The sequence below is a fragment of the Hippocampus bargibanti genome, linkage group LG02, assembly GCF_051943395.1.
Source record: "Hippocampus bargibanti isolate YZ-2025 linkage group LG02, ASM5194339v1, whole genome shotgun sequence".
Lineage (NCBI taxonomy): Eukaryota > Metazoa > Chordata > Actinopteri > Syngnathiformes > Syngnathidae > Hippocampus > Hippocampus bargibanti.
In genome coordinates this window covers 5,348,710-5,370,466 of record NC_142735.1, presented here as the reverse complement: position 1 = coordinate 5,370,466, position 21,757 = coordinate 5,348,710, and the positions used below count along the sequence as shown (strand labels likewise).

General features: G+C 40.4%; 1 protein-coding gene across 7 annotated transcripts in view; it reads right to left on the bottom strand.

The window, feature by feature from the left end:
* Nucleotides 1–21,757, bottom strand: part of enox2 (ecto-NOX disulfide-thiol exchanger 2) — a 174,502-nt gene that overhangs the window by 21,720 nt on the left and 131,025 nt on the right. For all 7 annotated transcript variants that reach the window (XM_089021824.1, XM_089021850.1, XM_089021814.1 and 4 more), the window contains 5 exons: nt 19,679–19,885; nt 15,773–16,006; nt 11,513–11,725; nt 7,528–7,634; nt 1,843–1,957 (listed from right to left, as the gene is read on the bottom strand). In XM_089021824.1, the coding sequence (XP_088877950.1) occupies nt 1,843–1,957; nt 7,528–7,634; nt 11,513–11,725; nt 15,773–16,006; nt 19,679–19,885 (876 nt within the window). The remainder of the gene's footprint in view (nt 1–1,842; nt 1,958–7,527; nt 7,635–11,512; nt 11,726–15,772; nt 16,007–19,678; nt 19,886–21,757) is intronic.

Below are 21,757 nucleotides of genomic sequence, written 5' to 3'. Positions count from 1 at the left end.
AGATCCACGAACTGGACGTTAGACGGCTCTTCAAGCAGCAAAAGATCAAGAAAGCTGCAGGACCTGACAGTGTGTACCCCTCCTGCCTGAGAGTCTGCGCTGACCAGCTGGCTCCGGTCTTCACACAAATCTTCAACAGATCCCTGGAGCAGTGTGAAGTCCCATCCTGCTTCAAACAGTCTACTATCGTCCCAGTTCCAAAGAAACCAGCACCCTCGGGATTGAACGACTATAGACCTGTTGCTCTGACGTCTGTGGTCATGAAGTCCTTTGAACGCCTCGTGCTGAACCACCTAAAGAACATCACCGGACCTCTGCTAGATCCTCTTCAGTTTGCCTACCGGGCAAACAGGTCTGTAGAGGATGCAGTCAACATTGGACTGCATCACATCCTCGACCACCTTGACAACACAGGAACCTACGCAAGGATCCTGTTTGTGGACTACAGCTCTGCGTTCAATACCATCATCCCAGAACTCCTCATCCCCAAACTTCTCCAGCTTGGTGTGTCCCCCACGATCTGCCAGTGGACCCTCAGCTTCCTGACAGGACGGACACAACAGGTCAGACTGGGAAATATATCATCCACAACACGAACCACGAGCACTGGAGCCCCGCAGGGATGCGTCCTCTCTCCATTGCTCTTCTCTCTCTACACGAACGACTGCACCTCAACGCACCCAGCTGTCAAATTCATAAAGTTCGCAGACGACACCACGGTCATCGGTCTCATCAAAGACGGCGACGAGTCTGCGTACCGACAACAAGTGGAGCAGCTGGAGCTCTGGTGCAGCCGTCACAACCTGGAGCTGAACACGCTCAAGACAGTTGAGATGATGGTGGACTTCAGGAAACATCCATCACCACAGCTACCCCTCACACTATCCAACTGCCTGGTGTCAACCGTTTAGACCTTCAAGTTCCTGGGAATCACAGTCTCCCAGGACATGAAGTGGGAGGTCAACACCAACTCTATCCTGAAAAAGGCCCAACAGAGAATGTACTTCCTGAGGCTGCTAAAGAAGCATGGCCTGCCACAGGAGGTGCTGCAACATTTCTACACGGCTGTCATCGAATCCATCCTGTGTTCTTCCATCACCGTTTGGTTCGGGGCCGCCACAAAAATGGACAAAATCCGACTTCAACGGACAGTTAGGACGGCGGAAAAAATCATTGGCACCGCCCTACCCACTCTCGAGGACTTGCACACTGCAAGAATCCAAACTAGGGCGCGGAAAATCCTACTGGACCCTCCGCACCCTGCCCACCACCTTTTCCAGCTACTCCCCTCAGGCAGGCGCTACCGATCCATGCGCACCAAATCCAGCAGACATTTAAACAGCTTCTTCCCCCAAGCCATTAACTCTTTGAACTCTTTCAACAGTAGCCAAAATGGAACTGTATAGTGCCACTTAGCAGTTTTTTGACAACGATACTAGTGCAGCGTGTTCTACCGGAAACAAATTCCTTGGGTGTTCTACATACTTGGCAATAAAGATGATTCTGATTCTGTCACTGATGCCATTTTCGAAAGACAACAAGTCATTGTTGGTCTAAAAATCTGCATTGGAAATGTGCTTTATATTTCCACAACGTGAAAAGAGAGATTTTTCTTAACTTGATGGCATATGTAGAGAGGAAGCCTCATTTTACTGAGAAATAATACTAATATATGTATAAATATGAAAATAAAATATTCTCGTAATGTTATATTTAGTGTTGACGACCTCTGCAAAGTGAGGCCGGCATGCCTTAGTCTACTCCATAGTATGGAAAAAAATATTGGCACATTCCAGCTTTGTATGTCACATTTATCCAGAAAAATATTCCCGAAAAGCATACCAGAGTCTTCAGAGTCTTTGCTGTCTGCTGATTCCTCCATGTCGTCGTCGGACATCTCCATCTCTTCCTCGCGCCGGATGCCCATCAGCTGTTCGTTGTGCATGTTTCGAATCTCCTGGGAGACAGAACAAAGGCAAGACAAGGTCAAGATTTGATTTCACAGTGCTGGCCCTTAATAGGGGAAAAAAAGTGAAAGAGTCTACTTTTTCAGCTGTATTTTTTTATCACTGTTTGCAGATTCACTGTGGCAGAAAGAAATCCCTTCATCCATGGCGACTCAAGTTTTATTTTTAACACAGGGAAGGGCAATGATATAATCAGCTTGCTTGAGCTCCTTTCGGACTGATTTTATATATAGAAAAACCTAAAATTCAGTTGAAGAAAAAGTTGCCAACTCACAAACAGCTATTATTATAAAGCACGTTAACTGTTCAGGCTGCTCTGTGGGGAACACGTGCACCAATCAGAAGGAATAAAAAAAACATAATCACACGATCCCTGTGCACCTCCCGAGCAAGATGGACGTAGCGAGCGAAAGCGGTGGACTGAGGCAAAAAGCGGCAGTCAATCGGAAGTAAGAGAAGAAGGATCCATGCTCTCCATCCTCTAGGTGTGTTTCCTGTTGTCCAGTGACCAGCAGGGGAAGCTTTAAACGGTTTTACAGAAATGCCTGGCTGCACAACAAGAAAGGATCATGAGTATTGGTGCTGTTTGTCTTTTCACAGTTCTCCACAAAGAGTCTCCACACAGACTGTTTTGCTTCCAAAGCGCAATCAAACACAAGACAAAAATGAATGCAAATAATCTTAACGCGAGCAGAGTGCTAACCTAAGTTTTGGGTTCAATTTGCTCTGTGACTAAGTTCTGAAAGGGGAGTTGTTGAGACTTGACTTCCCCATGAACTACCGTATTTTCTGGAGTCTAAGGCACACTCAAAAGCCTTCATTGTCTTCAAAAGATGACCCTGCGACTCAATTTCCCCCGTGGAAGAAGTTGTGCATCACCCAAGCCTCTACTGTAGTGCCTTATAATGTGGTGTGCCTTATATTTGGAAAACTTTGATCTATTTATATATTATATTTGGAAAAGTTTTTTCATTCACTGAAGGTGTGCCTTATACTATGGTGTGTCTTAAATATGGAAAAAGTTTGTAGATACACCATTCATTGGGGGTGTGCCTTAAACTCCAGTGCGCCTAATACACTGGAAAATACGGTAAATTTGCACATATAAAGTCCATCAATCAACTCAATAAAAATGTGTTTTTGTTCAGCTGTTTTAAGACTGCAACAAAAAGTACTGTATGGCAAAATTCATAAAGACAAAAATAAGACACATTAGAAAAGTCTTACACATATAAACATCCAACTGAAAGTCGGTTTCATTTCACCAAATCGACATAATACTTCATCACTTCATAGACTAATCACTGGCCAAAACCATCATTAATCGATGCAACTTTTTCCAGAGTCTCAACAAAGTTTTTCTTATGTTTTAGCGTCAACATTTCAAAAAATAGGCAAACGTGCTGACTGTTGTTTTCCAAATTCAAAGCAGATGTGAGGAAATGGTTTATTTTCATGTAACATTTCTGAACATTTCTAGAAATCATACACATTTACTTTTGAGAGGTTGAAATCAGATAATTTACTCAATTCATAGTCAAACAGAAGCTCTACGCAAGGAATCAATTATCAAAATGACTTTCAATGAATTTGATGATCAATTAGTTTTTTTTTTAGTTCTTTGCGCCTGTAATGGGCAGCATCTTCACAGCCCCGCTTTGTTCAGCGGAAAGGTCGGTGCTGTTGGACAGTCTGCGGTTGGATGGATGCATGGCTTGAGAAGCCCGCGGTAAGAAGAAAGGAGCATCAGCGCAGAGCGCCGATGTGTATGTAGAACTGTCGCGGCTTGGAATTGAAGCGGATTTATGTGGGACAGGAGATGTGAGACAATGTATTTTCGTCAATGGATGCTACAGCTTCGTGTTTGCTTTCAACATTTAGCTTGTAGTAGACATGCAAATTTCACCATGGCGTCCCTGATCCACTGCTGAAATGGATGATTTGATCCTCTCCTCTTTCATCTAGAACTGCTTCATGTCATCACAAAGAGGGTAAAGCAAGTCCTGAAGAACGAATGACTCTGTGTCTTTGTGTTGTCATATTATTTGTTATTTTTGTTTTACCCAAGATGGCGGTGCGTGAACACGCAGCGGCTCCCCTCTCCCGGCGTTTTCATGTTTATTATAGTCATTATAAGTGCCTTGCATGCTGGGTCCGAGAGGACACTAATTTCATCTGTGCTGAATGTCATGCATAGTAGCATATTTGACAATAAAGCTGACTTTGACTTAGTTTTGTTCATCTCTCTAATTATTTTGCATTGTGAACATAATACATAATAATGTTAGTTTTACAGTCATAGATCTCAAACAAAGTTTAAAGTACATTAAAGTCTCGTTATATCGATATTGGTTATATCGATAGTACAGCTTATTACGATACTATTTTCATTTCCCTTGCACATTTCTAGTCTTTTTATGTATAATTAGTACCGTTTAGTACGATACTCGGTTATTACGATAATCCGGTTATTACGGTGCTCCTTTTCATCCCCCGCCGGCCATTTTGCTGTTTATATCGATACATCGGTCGCACCATTGGTCGACTTGGTCACGTGTCTTGGTTACGTGACATATATAATAATACATAATAATACATTTTATTTCAAGCGCCTTTCAAAACACCCAAGGACACTTTACAATAAAAACAATAAAACAAAGCACATGACAATAAACCCATAAGTAAAATGATACATAATAAAATAGCAGATAGAACTATACATTGAAAGCAATTTTAAACAAGTGGCATATATGTATATGTTAACTCATTCACTGCCATCCCCGAATTAATTCAGGAATTGAAAAAATGACGTGGAGCGCAATTCTCGAAAGTGTTCACGTTTTTCTGGGTTTTTCTTGCGAGGGTGTCGATAAAGCGCTGAATTAACTTTTTTTTTCTGATAAAATAAGCTAGTCTAAGGTTTCTTTCGCTGCATTGATTGTTTATGTAGTCCTAAAACTCAATATTTTGTGGGTTCTGGAATTTGAGTGAAAATGACAAAAACCCTGGCACTGGAGTAGACACGCTTCAATTCAGGGTGTCCCCCGTGCCTGATGCCCGAAGACGGCTGGCATAGGCTCCAGCACCCCCTGTCATCCTTATGAGGATTAAGCAGTCCAGAAGATGAATGAATACAGTTTAAACTGATGTAAAATTTTTTAAACACATTTTTGTTTCAGTTTCTGGCTATGTCCTATAACCAATAGCAGATCCCGTGCTCATTTTGGATTCTTTATTTTTTCCGCAATACCGTGAGAGCAGCACTGACAGTAATGACTGCCTGACACGTTTGATTGTTGTCTTGGTCTAACTCTGACACCTTTCCATCAAGAAAAAAAAACATCACTTCCCTTCACCCATTTTGTCACACGCAATCTTCCAGTATAATAATAGAACTCAAACGCAACCATCATCATGAAACTAAGAGGCTGAATCAAATATTTCTCTCCAAAGTGCCGAAGGGACCTTAAAACAAAGAGCATGAGAGTAAATAAACTTTGAGCCATCTGTCAACTGACATTTTTCAGACGGAAGTTGATGGCTGAGGTCACAGACAAACACCTGCAGACATACACGACCATCTGCTGTACATACACCTACGCACATGCACGTATACACACATACCACACAATCACACACACACGCACACGCAAACAAAAAGGCTTGTGGTGGGGAGGCAGCTGCAGTCTTGACTGTGCCTGGGAGAATGAAGAGCAGCCTTTCATGCTTCACCTCCAGGCCAGTCAATCACACAGAACATACACAAGATGGCCTCCTGCGTGACGATCGGTCGACTCACCTTGTCTGGTCACTGTCTTCCTGACAGAACGTATCCACCCAGTCATCTCCCCCATCCCTATCCTCGCTCCTTTATCAGTTATTCGGCTATCGGGCAGCGCTAAATGCTTGTAAACCACCAACGATGCATTACTTAGCACGAAGGAGCCAGTCACTTTCTCGCCTTTTATTTTATCTGTGATGCAATGTTAGCCACAAAAGTGACAAACAGCTCTGTGAGAACCGCATGTGGCTTCAAGTAACCCATTTTTACTTGTTATAAAACAAAACCCCCACTATATCGCATTACACATCTTTTTAGGGATTGCAAGGAAATGAAACAAACTCTATTACAAATTTGGTATACCATACATACTCCATATTTGAGCCCTAACAACAACTGTTAGGACAGTAGGGATATATATAGGGCTGAAACTTTAGTTTGCTGACAAAGCTTCTTGGATAAGAGGCGAAACGTCCGACACCGTCAAAGAAGTACAGATGACGGCTGAAGAAACCTTTTCATCAACAGTTAGTGTTGTATGTGTGCCCATTAGTAGCATGGCCTCATTGGTGATGTCAGGAACAAGGCTGGTTTGTCTATGTGCGAGCGTGGCAATTTTTGTTTTGGCTTATTATGGTATAGCTGCTTAAGCGTGCGAAAGAGAAAAGCACCCTTGTGCATCGAAACAAAGCACATAACCTATGTGCTTTATTTTGTATATACAGGTATGACATTGGGAGCGCCTTAGTGTGCGGCATCGGGAGATGGAGGAAGGCCGTGAGAGAGCATCTGGCCAAGAGTTGCGGCCTATAGCAACTTCTTGTAAGTGCTCGTATTTTGAGTTTGTGTCATTTCCTGTCCCTTTCAATAAAGATTGCATCTGTAGCTGAGTCTCGCCTTGTCCATAAATACCCGACCTTCGTTGTTCCACTGCAAACTCTGTAATTTACAGCACCTGTGAGTCAAAGTATCACTGTATTATCCCAAGAAACTTACCAAATACATTTAATTTTATACGGTCCAGGCTGCACCACAATTCAAATAAGGGCGGAAAAAGACGATTCTGATTCTGATTCTCATTGAAAAAGTAGCTAGCATCATGCTAATCAATCTATTTCCTGAGGAGGAACAAAAACATATTTATTGATACTCCCTCAATTGGTTACAAAAAAAAGGTGATTTGAAAAAAAATGTCCAAAGTTACCTCATATCTGGATTACCACGTTGCTTGTTCCCTTCATATGGGAGGGAAAGTACCACTATGTTCAAGGATGTCCTTCAACTACCGTATTTTCCGGTGTATAAGGCACACCCAAAAGCCTTGATTTTCTTCAAAAGTTGACCCTGTTCCTTATATGCTGGTGCGCCTTATATGTGAGGTAACATTGAGCCACAACAGGTCTCCCAATGACTGTCAGCAGCCGCTGACTCCTTCTCCCCAATGTAGACGTAGTAGTGCACGGTCCATGCTGTGATACAGTATAACTCCAGTCTCTACTGTAGTGCCTTATAAGGAGGTGTGCCTTATATCTGGAAAACTTTTTTAAACATGTAATGTATTCATTATAGTCCGGTGCACCTTATACACCAGAAAATATGGTACTTACTGTTCAAATACGGAGTCTCTAAATGATCTGATTTGAGCTGTGCTTCAAAATATACTTAGTTTAAATAAATAACTGAATAAATAAGCTTTCTCATACTCTATGTAAAAAACAACAATCGCAACAATCTAGTAAAATGTCCACCAAAAAACAAAGACAAAAAGGCAGTACCAACCTCGGCTTGTTTGCGCCACACATCCAGGTTCTTCCGCTGCGCTTTGGAGAAATGGTCCCATGCCTTTTGTTTGGAAGCGGCTTGGAATACAGACACAATCTGCTCAACTGCGGTTGGGTGAAGAGAGGAGGTCGGAGGGAGCATAGCGTAGACCACCCAGAGATCAGAGAGAGACAGAGGGCATGGTGGGAGGGAGCAGAGGAGCGAGAAAGTGGAGTCAAACTATTGGGGTCTCAAAGAAGTGACTGTTTGCGTGTAGGTGTGAGAGGTGTCATTTTACCTGTGGATGCCAAAGCATCTTGCGGTTTGATGATCACATTTCGAGATACATGAACAAAAGTATCGAAAGACCATCTTAACCAATATTTATCATCATGATGAGCTCTGCTTGATTTCTTCATACATCTGGTTTCAAGAAGAACAGTTTGGCTGTTTCAGCTTGATTGTTAGCCGATGTATAAATGCTTGTTTGGATGACTATGGTTTGACAGAATTTTGAGCCGAGCTCTCCAAGATATCCAAAGCGGGAGGGAGTCTGCTTGGATGAAAATTCCAATATGTTGGAAAAAAGACAGTTTTCGTTCCCTGATAGGTGTGATTAATCCAATACTTTCGTCCAAGAATGTACTTGCTGCATGTTTTGAAATGGATTGATTCCGTTTTTTTGACATCTTGATGGAAAACATCTGTTTTTTCATCATGATCATCATCATCACAAAATTCTGACTTTTGCCTACTTTTGATTTCTTACACTGCAGTTCATTTAATGTATTTATTATGATTTATTTTATTTTTTATGATGACATTTAAGAGTTAAAATGTTAAACTGCCAAAAATTGTGACAAAGCTTCAAAATGATGGCTACTTGGATTACTCACCAACATGGGACACACAGTCAGAACCACATTCACAACACAACAGTCACACAACAGTCAGAACCACTTTCACAACAAAGGACTGAATCAAAATTATTTTTTAGTTTCTCTCAATCATAAAACAAGCACGTTTGTGTACTTGATATTCTAACTACACGAAGTGTGCTTTGAGATGTTTCTTGATGCACCTGTTGGAGCTTACCGTAAAACAAAACACCCGACAAAAATAATTACACAACTTGTCCATTGAAATACAAAACTTAATTCTCTTTCGAAACACCAGCAGCTTATTGCTAACAACAGTCAATGGAAAACAATTGATGGGTGGGTAAAAATAAGCAATAGTCACACAGAAATTCTGCTGTAACATAACGGACAGGTCATACAGTAAGTAAAACACTATTCACAGTCATAAAATCGTAATCTAAGAAGAAATAGTAAAATGATTGAAGTACAATTGTGACTTTTTTTCAGCTGTGTTGATGATAGTGTAAGCGTGTATCTGCAATTGAAGCAGACCATAAGAGGCCAACGTGCACACAATGGGCATTTAATTTTATTTCTGGCTATTATTTTGCTAAATATGTTCAATTTATTATGTTGCTTTCCTTTTACATTATCTTTATGATTAGATTACGTTAGATGAGCACACATCAGCGAAAAATAAAAAATAAAAAATACGGGAGCTGCTGTATAGGCAGCAACTCTTGCGGCGCCATCTTGAACTCAAAAACAAAAACAAATAATGTGACACAACGTGATTTCATTATCAATATAAAATAATTTGCGCGATAACTTGCTCCGGAATCACCCAGACAAAAAAACAAAAAAACAATGAAAGAATTTGAGAACATGAACTTCACCCTGGAAGGAGCTCAAAATAGAATGTTTAAATTGCAAAGGCTCCAGTGATATAGCGAGGGCACAATTTGCTCTCATATCGGGTGGTCAAGAGGGACAGTGTGGGCGGTCTGGATATCCCACAAGTCCTAATGCATATAGGAGGGAAGTCAATATGACCACCGCATCAAAAGCGTGTATGCGCAGAGAGTGGTGAGCGAGAGATCAATAACGTCATCCGGCGCGCTCTGTAATTTGATGGTCCTGATCAATACAGAAGGCAGAGTAGAGTGACTTTCATGCGAGACAAGTGAGAGGCCAGCACGCTTATTTCGCATGTGTTGATTGGGACTATTTATGTGTTCGGAAATACCGGTTGCTTTGGAAATCTTTTTTAATTGTTATTCCACAGCATGTTCCGCACAACAAATTATATTATCTCCAATAACAATGTGCAAGAGTGCTGCACGATAAGTACGAGCTTAGCATAATGGCGTTTGTATACGTGACGACGTGTAGTTGGACATCCATCCATTTTCTGTACCGCTTATTCCTCATTAGGGTCGCGGGGGGTGCTGGAGCCTATCCTAGCTGTCTTCGGGCACGAGGCGGGGGACACCCTGAATTGGTTGCCAGCCAATCACAGGGCACACAAAGACGTACAACAGTCACTCTCACACTCACACCCAGGGACAATTTGGAGTGGTCAATCGGCCTGCCATGCATGTTTTTGGAGTGTGGGAGGAAACCGGAGGACCCGGAGAAAACCCACGCGGGTCCGGCCGGGGAGAACATGCACACAGGGAGGCCGGACCGGGACACGAACCGGCGACCTCTGCCCTGTGAAGCCAGCGTGCTAACCACTCGACTACGGGGCACCCGTAGTTGGACATATAATTCAATAATATTACCAACATATTTCAAGTTCTCTCAAGTGGAACTTGAATCTAAAACAGATCAAAATGACTATTTTTAACTCAGTCGATGCAATTCCCGAATTTATTCGGGAATTGATAAGTATGACATGGAGCGCCATTCCCGATTTTTTTCAGGTTTTGCTTTTTCTTGCAGGGGGTGCTCATAAAGCGCTGGTAAGACCACTGGCATATTTTTCCCCCTTCCACAAGGGGCAGCATTTGCCTTTTGTCCATGTTAGTGCTTTGTCCCAGCTTCAGTTGTTGTTAAAGCGCTATAAAAATCAATATGTATGTATTGTACTGTATTTTGTACAGCCGCCCCATTTTCAATTTCACATAACTCCAGACAACTTAGGAATTAATACTTTTAGAAAGAAGTGAGTCTAAGGTTTCTAACGCTCTATTGAATGTTTATGTGGTGTTAAAACTCAATATTCTGTGGGTCCTGCAATTGGAGTGAAAATGACAAAAAACTGAAGTGGATATATTTTCGCACATCGTCTGGCAGTGAATTAGTTAAAAAAAATGGCAGAATTACATCATTGATTACGCTCATGTCAGAGTCTACTTGAACTATGTGCACAGAAAAGTACGATCGTCTTTAAAATAGCACGGAGAACTGGTACCATGACAATTTACAGTAAGTGCTTCAGCAAGTATGCACACAAACATCATCTGGTGACATGTAGTGTACACAGCGGCCTGCTCTGGTGCATTTCCGTTGCATAAAGAGCACGGTTTTGTTTTGAGTGTACCATACTCAGTTGTATGTAGGCAAAACGTTCTGTATTTGGAAACAACAATAAGAAATGGTTATCAATAGTGCCCACTCTGAGAACCTGTTTTCATATACATCGACTCCAAAAGTGTTTCTTAAAGACAGATTTTCAATTGTTATAGTTAAAAAAAAATATATAAAAAAATCACTCTATTTTCATAAAAGTGGTTTGTATGTTGATATTCCCTATCTGGCTGGTTTCTACTTAGAACGACGTAGCAAAAATTGAACCTAAACCTCTTATTTTGAAGGAATAACAATCTCTTATTAATACCTGCTGCTGGGCAATTTCCCTGCGAGTCACGATCTCCCATCAACAAGCAATAAGACACAAATAAAAGTACTTACTTCTGGTGCAGCATTCAGAGCTTCTGTGATCTGTCTTGTACAGCTTGTTTGTCAAGTCATTTGAACCAGTATGACCGTGAAATGCTTCTATCACCATGAAATGAAGAAACATCCTGGACTTTTTTAGATTTCTTTTCCAATCGTTGCATATCATGTATGACATGAATAACATAAATACCAATAACCTCCCTTTAGAGATTTTGAAAAAAAAAAGGTTTGAAACTCACACTGAGCGACAATGCCCGATAGCGCCGTCTTGAACTTGTCTTTGGCCTCCTCCATCTCTTTCTCGTGCTGACTCTTTTCAGTCATCAGGCGGCGAATGTGGCTGTTGGATGACTGGATCATGGAGTAGAAGTTGTTGGCATTGCGGCGGTTGACTTCGCCGCGCTCCAACCACGTCAGAAGTACACGCACGGCCTCTGCAAACTTGTTGTCGTCTGGTTATGGCAAACGACAAGGTAGTCGGGTATTATTAGATGGTGAGAGACTCTCATTGTTCACAAGAAGGGTTGCGGGATGGGGGATTTCCATGGAATATATCTTCATGAAGAAATGGCATCAATTAACTCATTCACGGCCTGATGATGTGCAAAAATGTGTTCACTCCAGTGCCAGGGTTTTTGTCATTTTTACTCAAATTGCAGGAGCCACAAAATATTGAGTTTTAGGACTACATAAAGATTAAATTCACCGTAAGAAACCAAAGACTGTCTTATTTCATCAAAAAAATAGTTAATTCTTAAGTGATATGGGTCTGGAGTTATCCGAGCTTGAAATGGCGGTGTTCAAAATACAATACAATACAAAATATATGGATTTACATAGCGCTTCAACATGAAAAAAGGGAACTTCTGCCCATTTGTGGAGTAGAAACAATATTGCCAGAGGTCTGACCAGCGCTTTATCGGCACCCCTGCAAGAAAACCACCAAAACCCGAACAATTTCAGGAATGGCGCTCCACGTCATGCTTTTCAATTGCAGTGAGTTAATGATTTGTTTAATAATAATAGTAATAATAGTAATAGTAATAATAGTAATAATAATAATAATAATAATAATAATAATAATAATAATAATAATAATAATATAACATTTTATTTATAAGCACCTTTCAAAACTCTCAAGGTCACTTTACAGTCACAGGATAAGTTTTTCTGTGGGTGAGCAGCGGCAGCCACACGCGCCACTCAACCCGGAATAATTGTTCTTTTGATTGCAAAATGTCCTTGAGTGTTCTGAAAGGCCCTTGGAAATTAAATGTATTATTATTATTATTATTATTATTATTATTATTATTATTACCAAATAGAAAGCTAGCTGTGTATTAGCTAGATAGCACACAGCTTTATAGTCACATTACCTTCTTAACACTTACACAGGTAATAAAGAGCTAGCCAGATAGCTAGCAAGATAGCCATCCAGCTAATAGATATCTAGCTAGATAGCCTGATAGCTAATAGATAGCAAATAGATAGCTAGCTAGCTAGCTAGCTAGCATATGTGAAAAATTGATAACAACGGCAGTTTAAGACAAGAAAAAAAACACTACAAGTGAAATCATATGACAGCAAGCTTTCTATCTATTGAAGTTACTTCTGGGTTGAGTGAACGTTGCCGCATGTGGCTGCCGCTGCTCACCCACAGAAAAACGTATCCTGTGACTGTAAAGTGACCTTGAGAGATTTGAAATGCGCTTATAAATGAAATAATATTTTTATTTTAATATATAAATATGTAAACATTTTCCAAATATAAGGCACACCACACTATAAGGCGCTACAGTAGAAAATTGTGGTACGCACTACTTCTTCTATGAATCAATATTTTTTTAGATATATTATAAACAAAAGATTATCTGTTTTTTTTTTCATTGAGGGGTTCTTTTTGTGATTGGTCTTTGGAACCGTTAACAATTCCCACCCACCTTGACACATTCTTAAAGTGGATTATAGCTATTATAGTTTTTCAGGGTCAACCAATCACAGTCAGCTCAATGAACTCCACACCGTCGCACTTTTGTCAGTTGTTTCCCTTTGGAGCTTCCAATCCCCCCAAGTTAAATGCATCACGTTTGATCACTTGACTGAAGTGAGCCTTTTCCAAGCCTGTCTCCCCCTCTCCACACTCCTGAAGTGTCGTCTTTGTGTTTCTGGCTGAACAAACTTGTTTCTCTAATGAGGGCAGACAAATCCAGGTCTCTTTCAGTCTCGGGGAACCTGATAACACCATGCCCCTTCATTTGAAAGCAACTCTCCATCATTGTGTCTTTCTTGGCTCTCCTCTCTTGGCCCTGGCCAAAGATTTATTTTAATCGCTTGGCATTGGCTCTTGTGAAATGACGCTTTCCCTGAATCTGAAGGGGAATGAGGCAGCAGAGAATCCCTCTTCCCTGTTCGCCCAAAGAACAATCCTTGCTATTTATTGATGGCAACAAGCTCACAAATGCACTTTACAAGCTGGCGGTCTCTAAATGACCTCCCTTTCTCTGTGTATGTGCGTGTAAGGCCATTTGTCATATGTACGCTTGTGTTTTCCCTTTCATCCTGTAGGGCAACCTTCCACTCACTCACCTGTGCTTTTTGTTTCACTTTTCATCTTTTCCGCAAGCCCTCCCCTTACGCTTCTCGTTGACACTGCAAGTTCGATCAAAGTCGCAGGCCTATATCAGAGCCAAAAACCTTATTGATTTATTTTTTACTCGCAAAAATGTTGAGGGAGATCAGGTTGCTGTTCATTTTTTTAATATTTCCTGTCAGTGCTCTTCACACCCTCAGGGAAGTTTTTTTTTTTGTATAAAAATAAGAACACTATTGCTTTTAAAGCTCAGCATTGACACCTGGACCCTTGTTGATTCCCAAAATACTTGATCTATTTTGATTTCAGATGGCAAAAATAGATTGAGTGCCTTGGACCCCATCTAATACTTTAGAAACATCAAACCGATTGTAAAAAACATTAGTGTAAATGAGCTGAGTTTTTGAAATATTTTATTTTGGAGGGTGAAACTATAATCGATTTAACTCAGGCATTTGTGATTGTTAGTGGTGAGTCTCTGCAGAATCGTTTGGAAGAGTCATTGGAGGGTTCTCGAGCAGTGGAAACTGGATTTAAATCAATACTTTGATATGGTGTCTTCTTTTTTGAGCTATTCAGAAATTGACTTACTCAAAGCACAAACACATAAGTGAATATTCACCCAAAGAATGTTCGACAGGACAGGGGAATTTATTGCTCCATTAATCAATCACTAAGTCGTCCAGGTCTTCAAGTAAAAAAAAAAAACTGCACCAGAACTGCCCCAAACAGTTGTTTTACTGATATGATCTTTTCATTGGATGCTGTTATTTTGTGTCCATTTTGACAATGATGTGGGCCACAGGTGTGTAACCGAGCATTGCTGTCAACAGCGCGTCTTTAAGCTTTAACTTGATCATTTCTCCCAAAAAACGAGTCGAGAACTCACAACCTCTGTGTTAACCACTCGATTATCGAGCCTCCCACTTTCCTCATTATAATTAATGTATTTATTTTGAACTCATTCACTGCCAAACGTGCAAAAATGGGTCCACTCCAGTGCCAGGGTTTTTGTCGTTGTCACTTGGATTCCAGGCTACACAGAATATTCAGTTTTATGACGACATAAACATTCAATACGGCGTAAGAAACCTTACTCTCTTCTTTCATCAGAATAAAAAAAGAGTTAATTCCTTAATTATATGCGTCTGGAGTTATATGAGCTTGAAATGAGGGTGGCTGTCCAAAATACAATGTAATACATACTGTACATATCGGTTTATGTAGCGCTTTTACAACAGCTGAAGCTGGAACAAAGCGCTCATATGGAAAAAATGGAAATGCTGCCCCCTTGTGGAAAAGATAAAACATTGCCAGAAGCCATGGCAAGTGCTTTATCGGCAACCAAGCATGAAAAAAACAACCCAAATGGCACTCTACATTACATTTTTAATTCCCAAATAAATTTCTGAATAGCAGTGAATGAGTGAATAAGTAAATACTTTTTTGTTTGTTTGTGGATTTCTTTGAATAATAATAACAATAATACATTTCATTTATAAACGCCTTTCAAAACTCTCAAGGACACTTTACAGTCACAGGATATTTTTTTCTGCGGGTGAGCAGCGGCAGACACACGCACCAGCGTTCACTAGAACCGGCCGATAATTCAATCAATTGTGGTCACACAAGAATGAAGTCTATTTACACTGATGATAACAGACTAACGGTACATTTATAATTGTATGATGGTTAAGAAGGTAATGTGACTATAGAGTCAGGGGAGCTTTATAAATTGAATGTTGATCGTGGAACGGATTAGTCCTTTTAACATTATTATCAATGGGAAAGATTGCTTTAAAATGATAAGAACTGTGAAATCAATCAGCGTCCTGAAACTGATTGTGTTCTACATTAGAGACTCCATTTGTATTTGACATTACACAAAACTACAATTTAAATACTTCACCTTTAATCTTGTCGCCCAGCTGGCTGCACTCGTGCTCTGAGAAGTGCACGATGGGAGGCGGCGAGGGCGGCCTTAATCGGTCTTCTTCCATCTTGCGGCGGTGCCGCTCTTCTCTGGCCATCATGCGCTGGCGACATTCCCACTCATAGAGGTCGTCCCGGGCCTGGGCGAAGTCAACATGAAGACGACCTGTGTCTTTTTTGTCTGTACTGGAGCCCAGACGGATACGATAACCTTGAGAGAACACAGATGAGACCAGCACAATTGAAAACAGGAAGATGTGAATCTTAAGGTCCGACAACTTGATAGGTTTAGTTAGCGCAGTGGCGCCAATGGTTGTCAGATATTCAAATAGTGACAAAAATGCACATAAAGTTTTTCAGCAGACATTTGACAATAAAGACAGTGCTGAGCCAGGATTTCCAAAAGCGAGACTGATTGAAATGAATATGTGGATGGCTACTGTAGCCTCCTTTATGTCAGCTATTGACTTTTTATAGCCCATTCACAAGAGAGAGACTCACAGTTTTCTCAAAATCAGAATCAGAAAGCTGTAATAGTCCCACAATGGGGAAATTTGCAATCTACAGCAGCAAAATTGATACCTTCATGCTTGCACAACTAATTAATGAATTTTGGGGAGCCGCTTAGCAGCTCATTGCAGATACTATATCAATCCGCAGAGTTATATAGGATGACACAGGAGACATGGAAGCGAGGACTAAGGAGACTCCATATTTTGTACGCCTTGCTCCTCCCCTAATAAGGCTCGGTTCATCTTCCACTGATTGTCTTTGGGATATTTGACGGTAAGAATCAATAGTCTTACCGCCAGCCACCATTTTCATTGCTTGCTGACCTTTGTTTCAGAAGTTCGACAGACTTTGCCATGCATGCGCACAAACACATACACACACATAGCGCGAGTTTGGACAAATAAAGGTCTTCCGTCAAATTGACGCATTCCTTCTAATAGGCAGCTGATGCCCCCTCCTGATGTCAAGGTCATTTGTTGCAAGAAAAAAATTCATTAGAAATGCTTCAGATTGCGGGTCAACATCGTATGCATTCAGCAGGGATGTTACCACACATTACTTGGTGTGACTACAGATCCCGAATTACCAGGTGAGACATCAACAGCTCATTTGCCGCAATGCTGATTCACACCTGACTCTGCACAGCAATACTAACCGAGGCTCATGGGTATTGTAGTATCCCACGCCATCTGTCTTCCAAAACTATTGAGGTGTGATTCATCGAGCGTTAACTCAAGAAACTTGAAATGATTAAAAATGTGTCACCCAAGGGATCGTCGCTTTTTAGCATTTTAGCTTGCTTTAGATTAGAAAAAAGAACATTCTGTCTGGTGTAATTACTGCAGAGGTGTTGTCTGTATTTGTGAGAATTGTTGATAAATCGTAGCAATATTACTTGTGGTATTCACAGAGGAATGCTCTCCAGAAAATTGCAAAGAAAGTGAGTAATTCATGTCCCCCAGAAATGTTATAATTCAACTGGATTAATAGTTTAAAGCAAGCTGTAAATAAACCGCAAATGGTGTCATTTCAATTTCATACTTCACCATTAGCCCGAAAAATAAATTACTTCCAGTTGATTTGATTAAATTAAGAGGAAAAAAAGAAAACATGAAGTGATTTTTGAAAAATCCACTCAGCATAACTAAAGCATACATGGCTTTTTATCTCTTGTGTCTTCACAACACAGACTTAGCTCCTCCCAAGCATCCAAAGACCGTATATTAGAAGAACAATCAAGATGTAGTACTTAAATATGCTTCCGTCTAAAGTGACATTATGTAGTTATGTTAAATACTCAAGATGTAACTTTCTTTGGCACACTGAATGGTAATAAGCAGTACAAAACCTCTTTGTGGGAGTGGTTATATGACTGACTGAGGGGTGTGTATGTGTGTGTGAAGCGAAGCTCCACTTCATCTATTAGCCAGTAGTTTGGACAAACACAGCCGCTGCATATGCACCGCAACCTGAACACTCTTGAGATCTCCTGCCATGAAATATTGAAGTGCTACTATATTGCGAAGCAGCGCTAACCTCAAGCCCCCGACCTCCAGTTCATTCCTTTTCCTGTTTGCACAATCTCTGCCCCATCAAAAGCCTCTGCCGACGTCACTGTCTCCAGTGGTGACAATTGAGCGAGACTCATACATACTGGACACTGATGCAGTGTCACACTGAAGGGCATCAGGACAAAAAAAATGTTCATAAAATGGATTTTATAAGTCCATGAGTCATCCTGAGTAAAAATGTAATGTAAATGAATACATGTAGTTAATATGAACAAACATCATGGTGTTGTTAAAACAGCAGGGTATACCTTATACTGCCGCTGAACATCCTGCATATACCTTGTACACACCCTTTTGAATAGCATTACACGATACATAGCTCTATTCCCCCCTGTTACCTAAACAGTTCGAACAGGTTTTATGACCCCTATATAGACTCTCTGTACATTCAATTCACAACTGAATACACCCTGAAAACACCTTCTTGACACCAAATATATGACAGCGTAAATCTGCCATATGCCTTTTGTAAACCTCTGTTCACTTGCTAATAATCGACTGTTGAAAACCTTACCCACTGTACACCAGCCATACATCCTCTGTTCATCTTCAATAACCCCTCTGCACGCATTGCATACACACACTTTGTATACTGAGTCGACTATATCTTTATCCATTATACATTGGATTGGATTCGCCTTTATTAGTCTCACAGTGGAGACATTTATATTTCTCAGCAGCAGTTATGTAAGGAAGAGTAAAGGAAAAACAAAATACAGGACCTGATGTAAAAGCAGCCATGTATACTATAAATGTATAGTATATCCTTCTATTGTCTCTCTACAACACATTAAGTAATTTTTATTGAGTGACCAGCGCAAAACCAGTATGACCAGTGATGAACGTGGGTAAAACCTGGATTTGGCACAAAGTAGCATTCATCGGAAAACCTCTGAATTACATTTGTCAATTAACTAATTCACTGCCAGACATGCAAAAATGTGTCCACTCCAGTGCCAGGGTTTTTGTCATTGTCACTCGATTTCCAAGATCCACAGAATATTGAATTTTAGGACTGCATAAACATTATATGCAGCGTAAGAAACCTTAGACTCTCTTCTCTCATCAGACAAAAAGAGTTAATATATGGGTCTAGAGTTATATGAGCTTGAAATGAGGACAGCTGTACAAAATACAATGTAATACATACATATTGGTTTATATAGCGCTTTAACAACAGATGAAGCTGGAACAAAGCGCTAACATGGAAAAAAGGGAAATGCTGCCCCCTTGTGGAAGGGAAAAACATTGCCAGAGCCAATGGCCAACGATTTATCGACACCCAAACAAGAAAAAACAAAACCCGAACAAATTTGGGAATGGCGTTCAACGTCATATTTTAAATTCCCGAATACATTCGTGAATGGCAGTGAATGAGTTAACGGAGAAGATCAGCATGTAATGCACACTCAGCCAAACTTAAACAGAATCCATGTGTGACTTTGTGGATGTCTATATTGTATATATCGTAAGTAGTCAACCACATTTTGGGTTAAGACATGAACAACCTTCGTGATTAATGATATATTCATTAGTGACACATTGTTACTGATTGTTATGTTATGGCACCAATACCGATACAGCACAGCGAAATGAATGGATGCGTTATGTATCTATCAATTACAATAATGCATACAACAATGCTACAAAAATAGATCACTTCGGGGGAAATGATGATGTTCACAGTTGAAGGCATCATTATGGATTTTCAAAAGGTCAGGAAATGCAACCTTTCTATGTATCGATGGCGGAAATAATCGCCACCAGGAATAGCGTAACGAATGAGAAATGTTCCTTACCGGACAGGAAGAGGGCCTTGTCCACTGTGAACTCCTCAGCGAATCGAATATGGCAGAAGTTCTTCTTGCTTTTACGAATGGCCGTGATATCGCCGCACTGTCCGAACACCTCCATTATGAGCTGTTCGTTGGCATTCTCCGGCAAGCCGCCGACAAACACTGTCTTACAACCTGGAGGGCGCTCTCTCGTTGCTGGAGGCGGGAGATCTGTTGGTTGAAAAAAAATGGCTGGACTGAAAACCGGAGATGGGGATAGTAAACAAACATGTTATTTTTTGATTTTTTTTTTTGACTCATTCATTGGAGTACCAACCAATGAATCATTAATTGGTAGAAAAAACATTGTGTGAAGATTAAACTGTTGAAATACAACATTTTGAATGACAATAAAATACGAGTCACAACAGTATTTGACAATTACGAGCATAGAAGGGAGCATTCGCGACAATTGAAAAATACTAAATAATTTAAACACGTGCTTGAAACACCAACATCTGAATGATGCCTGTTCTCAAATAATAGACGTCTAAGTGCTAGAATACATCAAAGTGAAGGGGGTTCAGAGCACACATTGTTATCCTGAAAAATAGCAAAAATCCATTAAGATGTTAAGTAAAATTTCCGAAGAGGGAACCTCGCAGCAGCAACCTAAATAAGTCTAAATAATCCATTTCTCACAGGATGCCCCAAGAAAGACATCATCAAAAGCTGAACACATGAATAGGGATGCCTTGAACAATGGCTTTTTCATTGCATTTGTAAGAATAATGCTAGTTAAGCATCCCATGTATGAAAAGGAACCGAAGTTCAGGCCCCTCTGGTTGGCCGCAATCACTTTTAAAAAGTCGATGAGTGTTGATTGATCTCATCTCCATGGATCGGCCACGGTTGATATGATTGGAGGAGTTGACGACAGAAAAATCAGATGCTGTCGAATAAGCTCCGTGGGCTTCCATACAATATACGAGCAGTCATTTTTGAGTCATAGTCAACAATGCCTTCATTTGCATCATTTTAGATAAATACAAAACGTGTTAAAAATACTTTAAATGTGTGACGTCTTTAATTTGAAGGCACCAAACCAACGAGGAAGAAGGTGCCATGCTAGTTGGTGTCATCTTAGAATCAGAATCAGAATCAGAAAACCTTTATTCGTCCCACAATGGGGAAATTTGCAGTTCACAGCAGCAATTTGAAAGGGGATGGGGTGGTGGGGGTGAAAGGATAGAAAACAAGATATTCTAAGCATAGCAAAATAAAAAATGTCAACTATATACTGTAAATGTGCAAAACCGTTTCATAAAAAAACTGTACATAGTGCAAGTATCCAGAAAGGCATATTGATATATGTTAGCACACCTTTGAGGAGCTGTTACACTGTCGCTTCAAATATTGAGAGGTTCTGATTTATCGACATCAAGATCCACATTGAGTCAATTTCCTGGAAGCTTGCGGACCAACGAAGTGTGTGATTTAGTTGAAAAGCAAATAATTTGTCATCGATTACCCACATTAGGTCTTTGAAAAAACTGCAAATATGTAAAATACTTCGGATTTTCGATAGGGTTTTGAAAATGTCGAACAGCATAGACAGCAGCTACTTTATTGAACTTACTGTATTTTCTGGAGTTCTTTTTATTATTAGGCATGCAGTGCAACATATATACCCCGGAGCCATTTATGAGTTAAATACTAATCACATTCGTAAATCACTTCACGTTATTTTCACATTATATCACAAGAGGACACTCTAGGTCCGGGTTGATAAGTCAACGATGAGTGATATAAATGACCTTGAAGAGTAAGCGGTGGTGAATCTTCTACATCTGGAGATGTTTAAAACTGGCACAGAGGATGGCGATTGCACTGGATTTCGTGATTTGGAGCGACACTGATGGTTTGGTAAACTCATATGCTTCTCTATCTGCAGTAGTTATCGGAATAACTTAATATGTTATGTGAATATATTAGGCATGTTCTCAGTTTGTTGTTTAAGTGTCATGTAATGGATTGAACTGGATTGGATGTACCTTTATTCGTCTTGCCGTGGAAAAATTTACATTTCACAGCAGCAAAGTT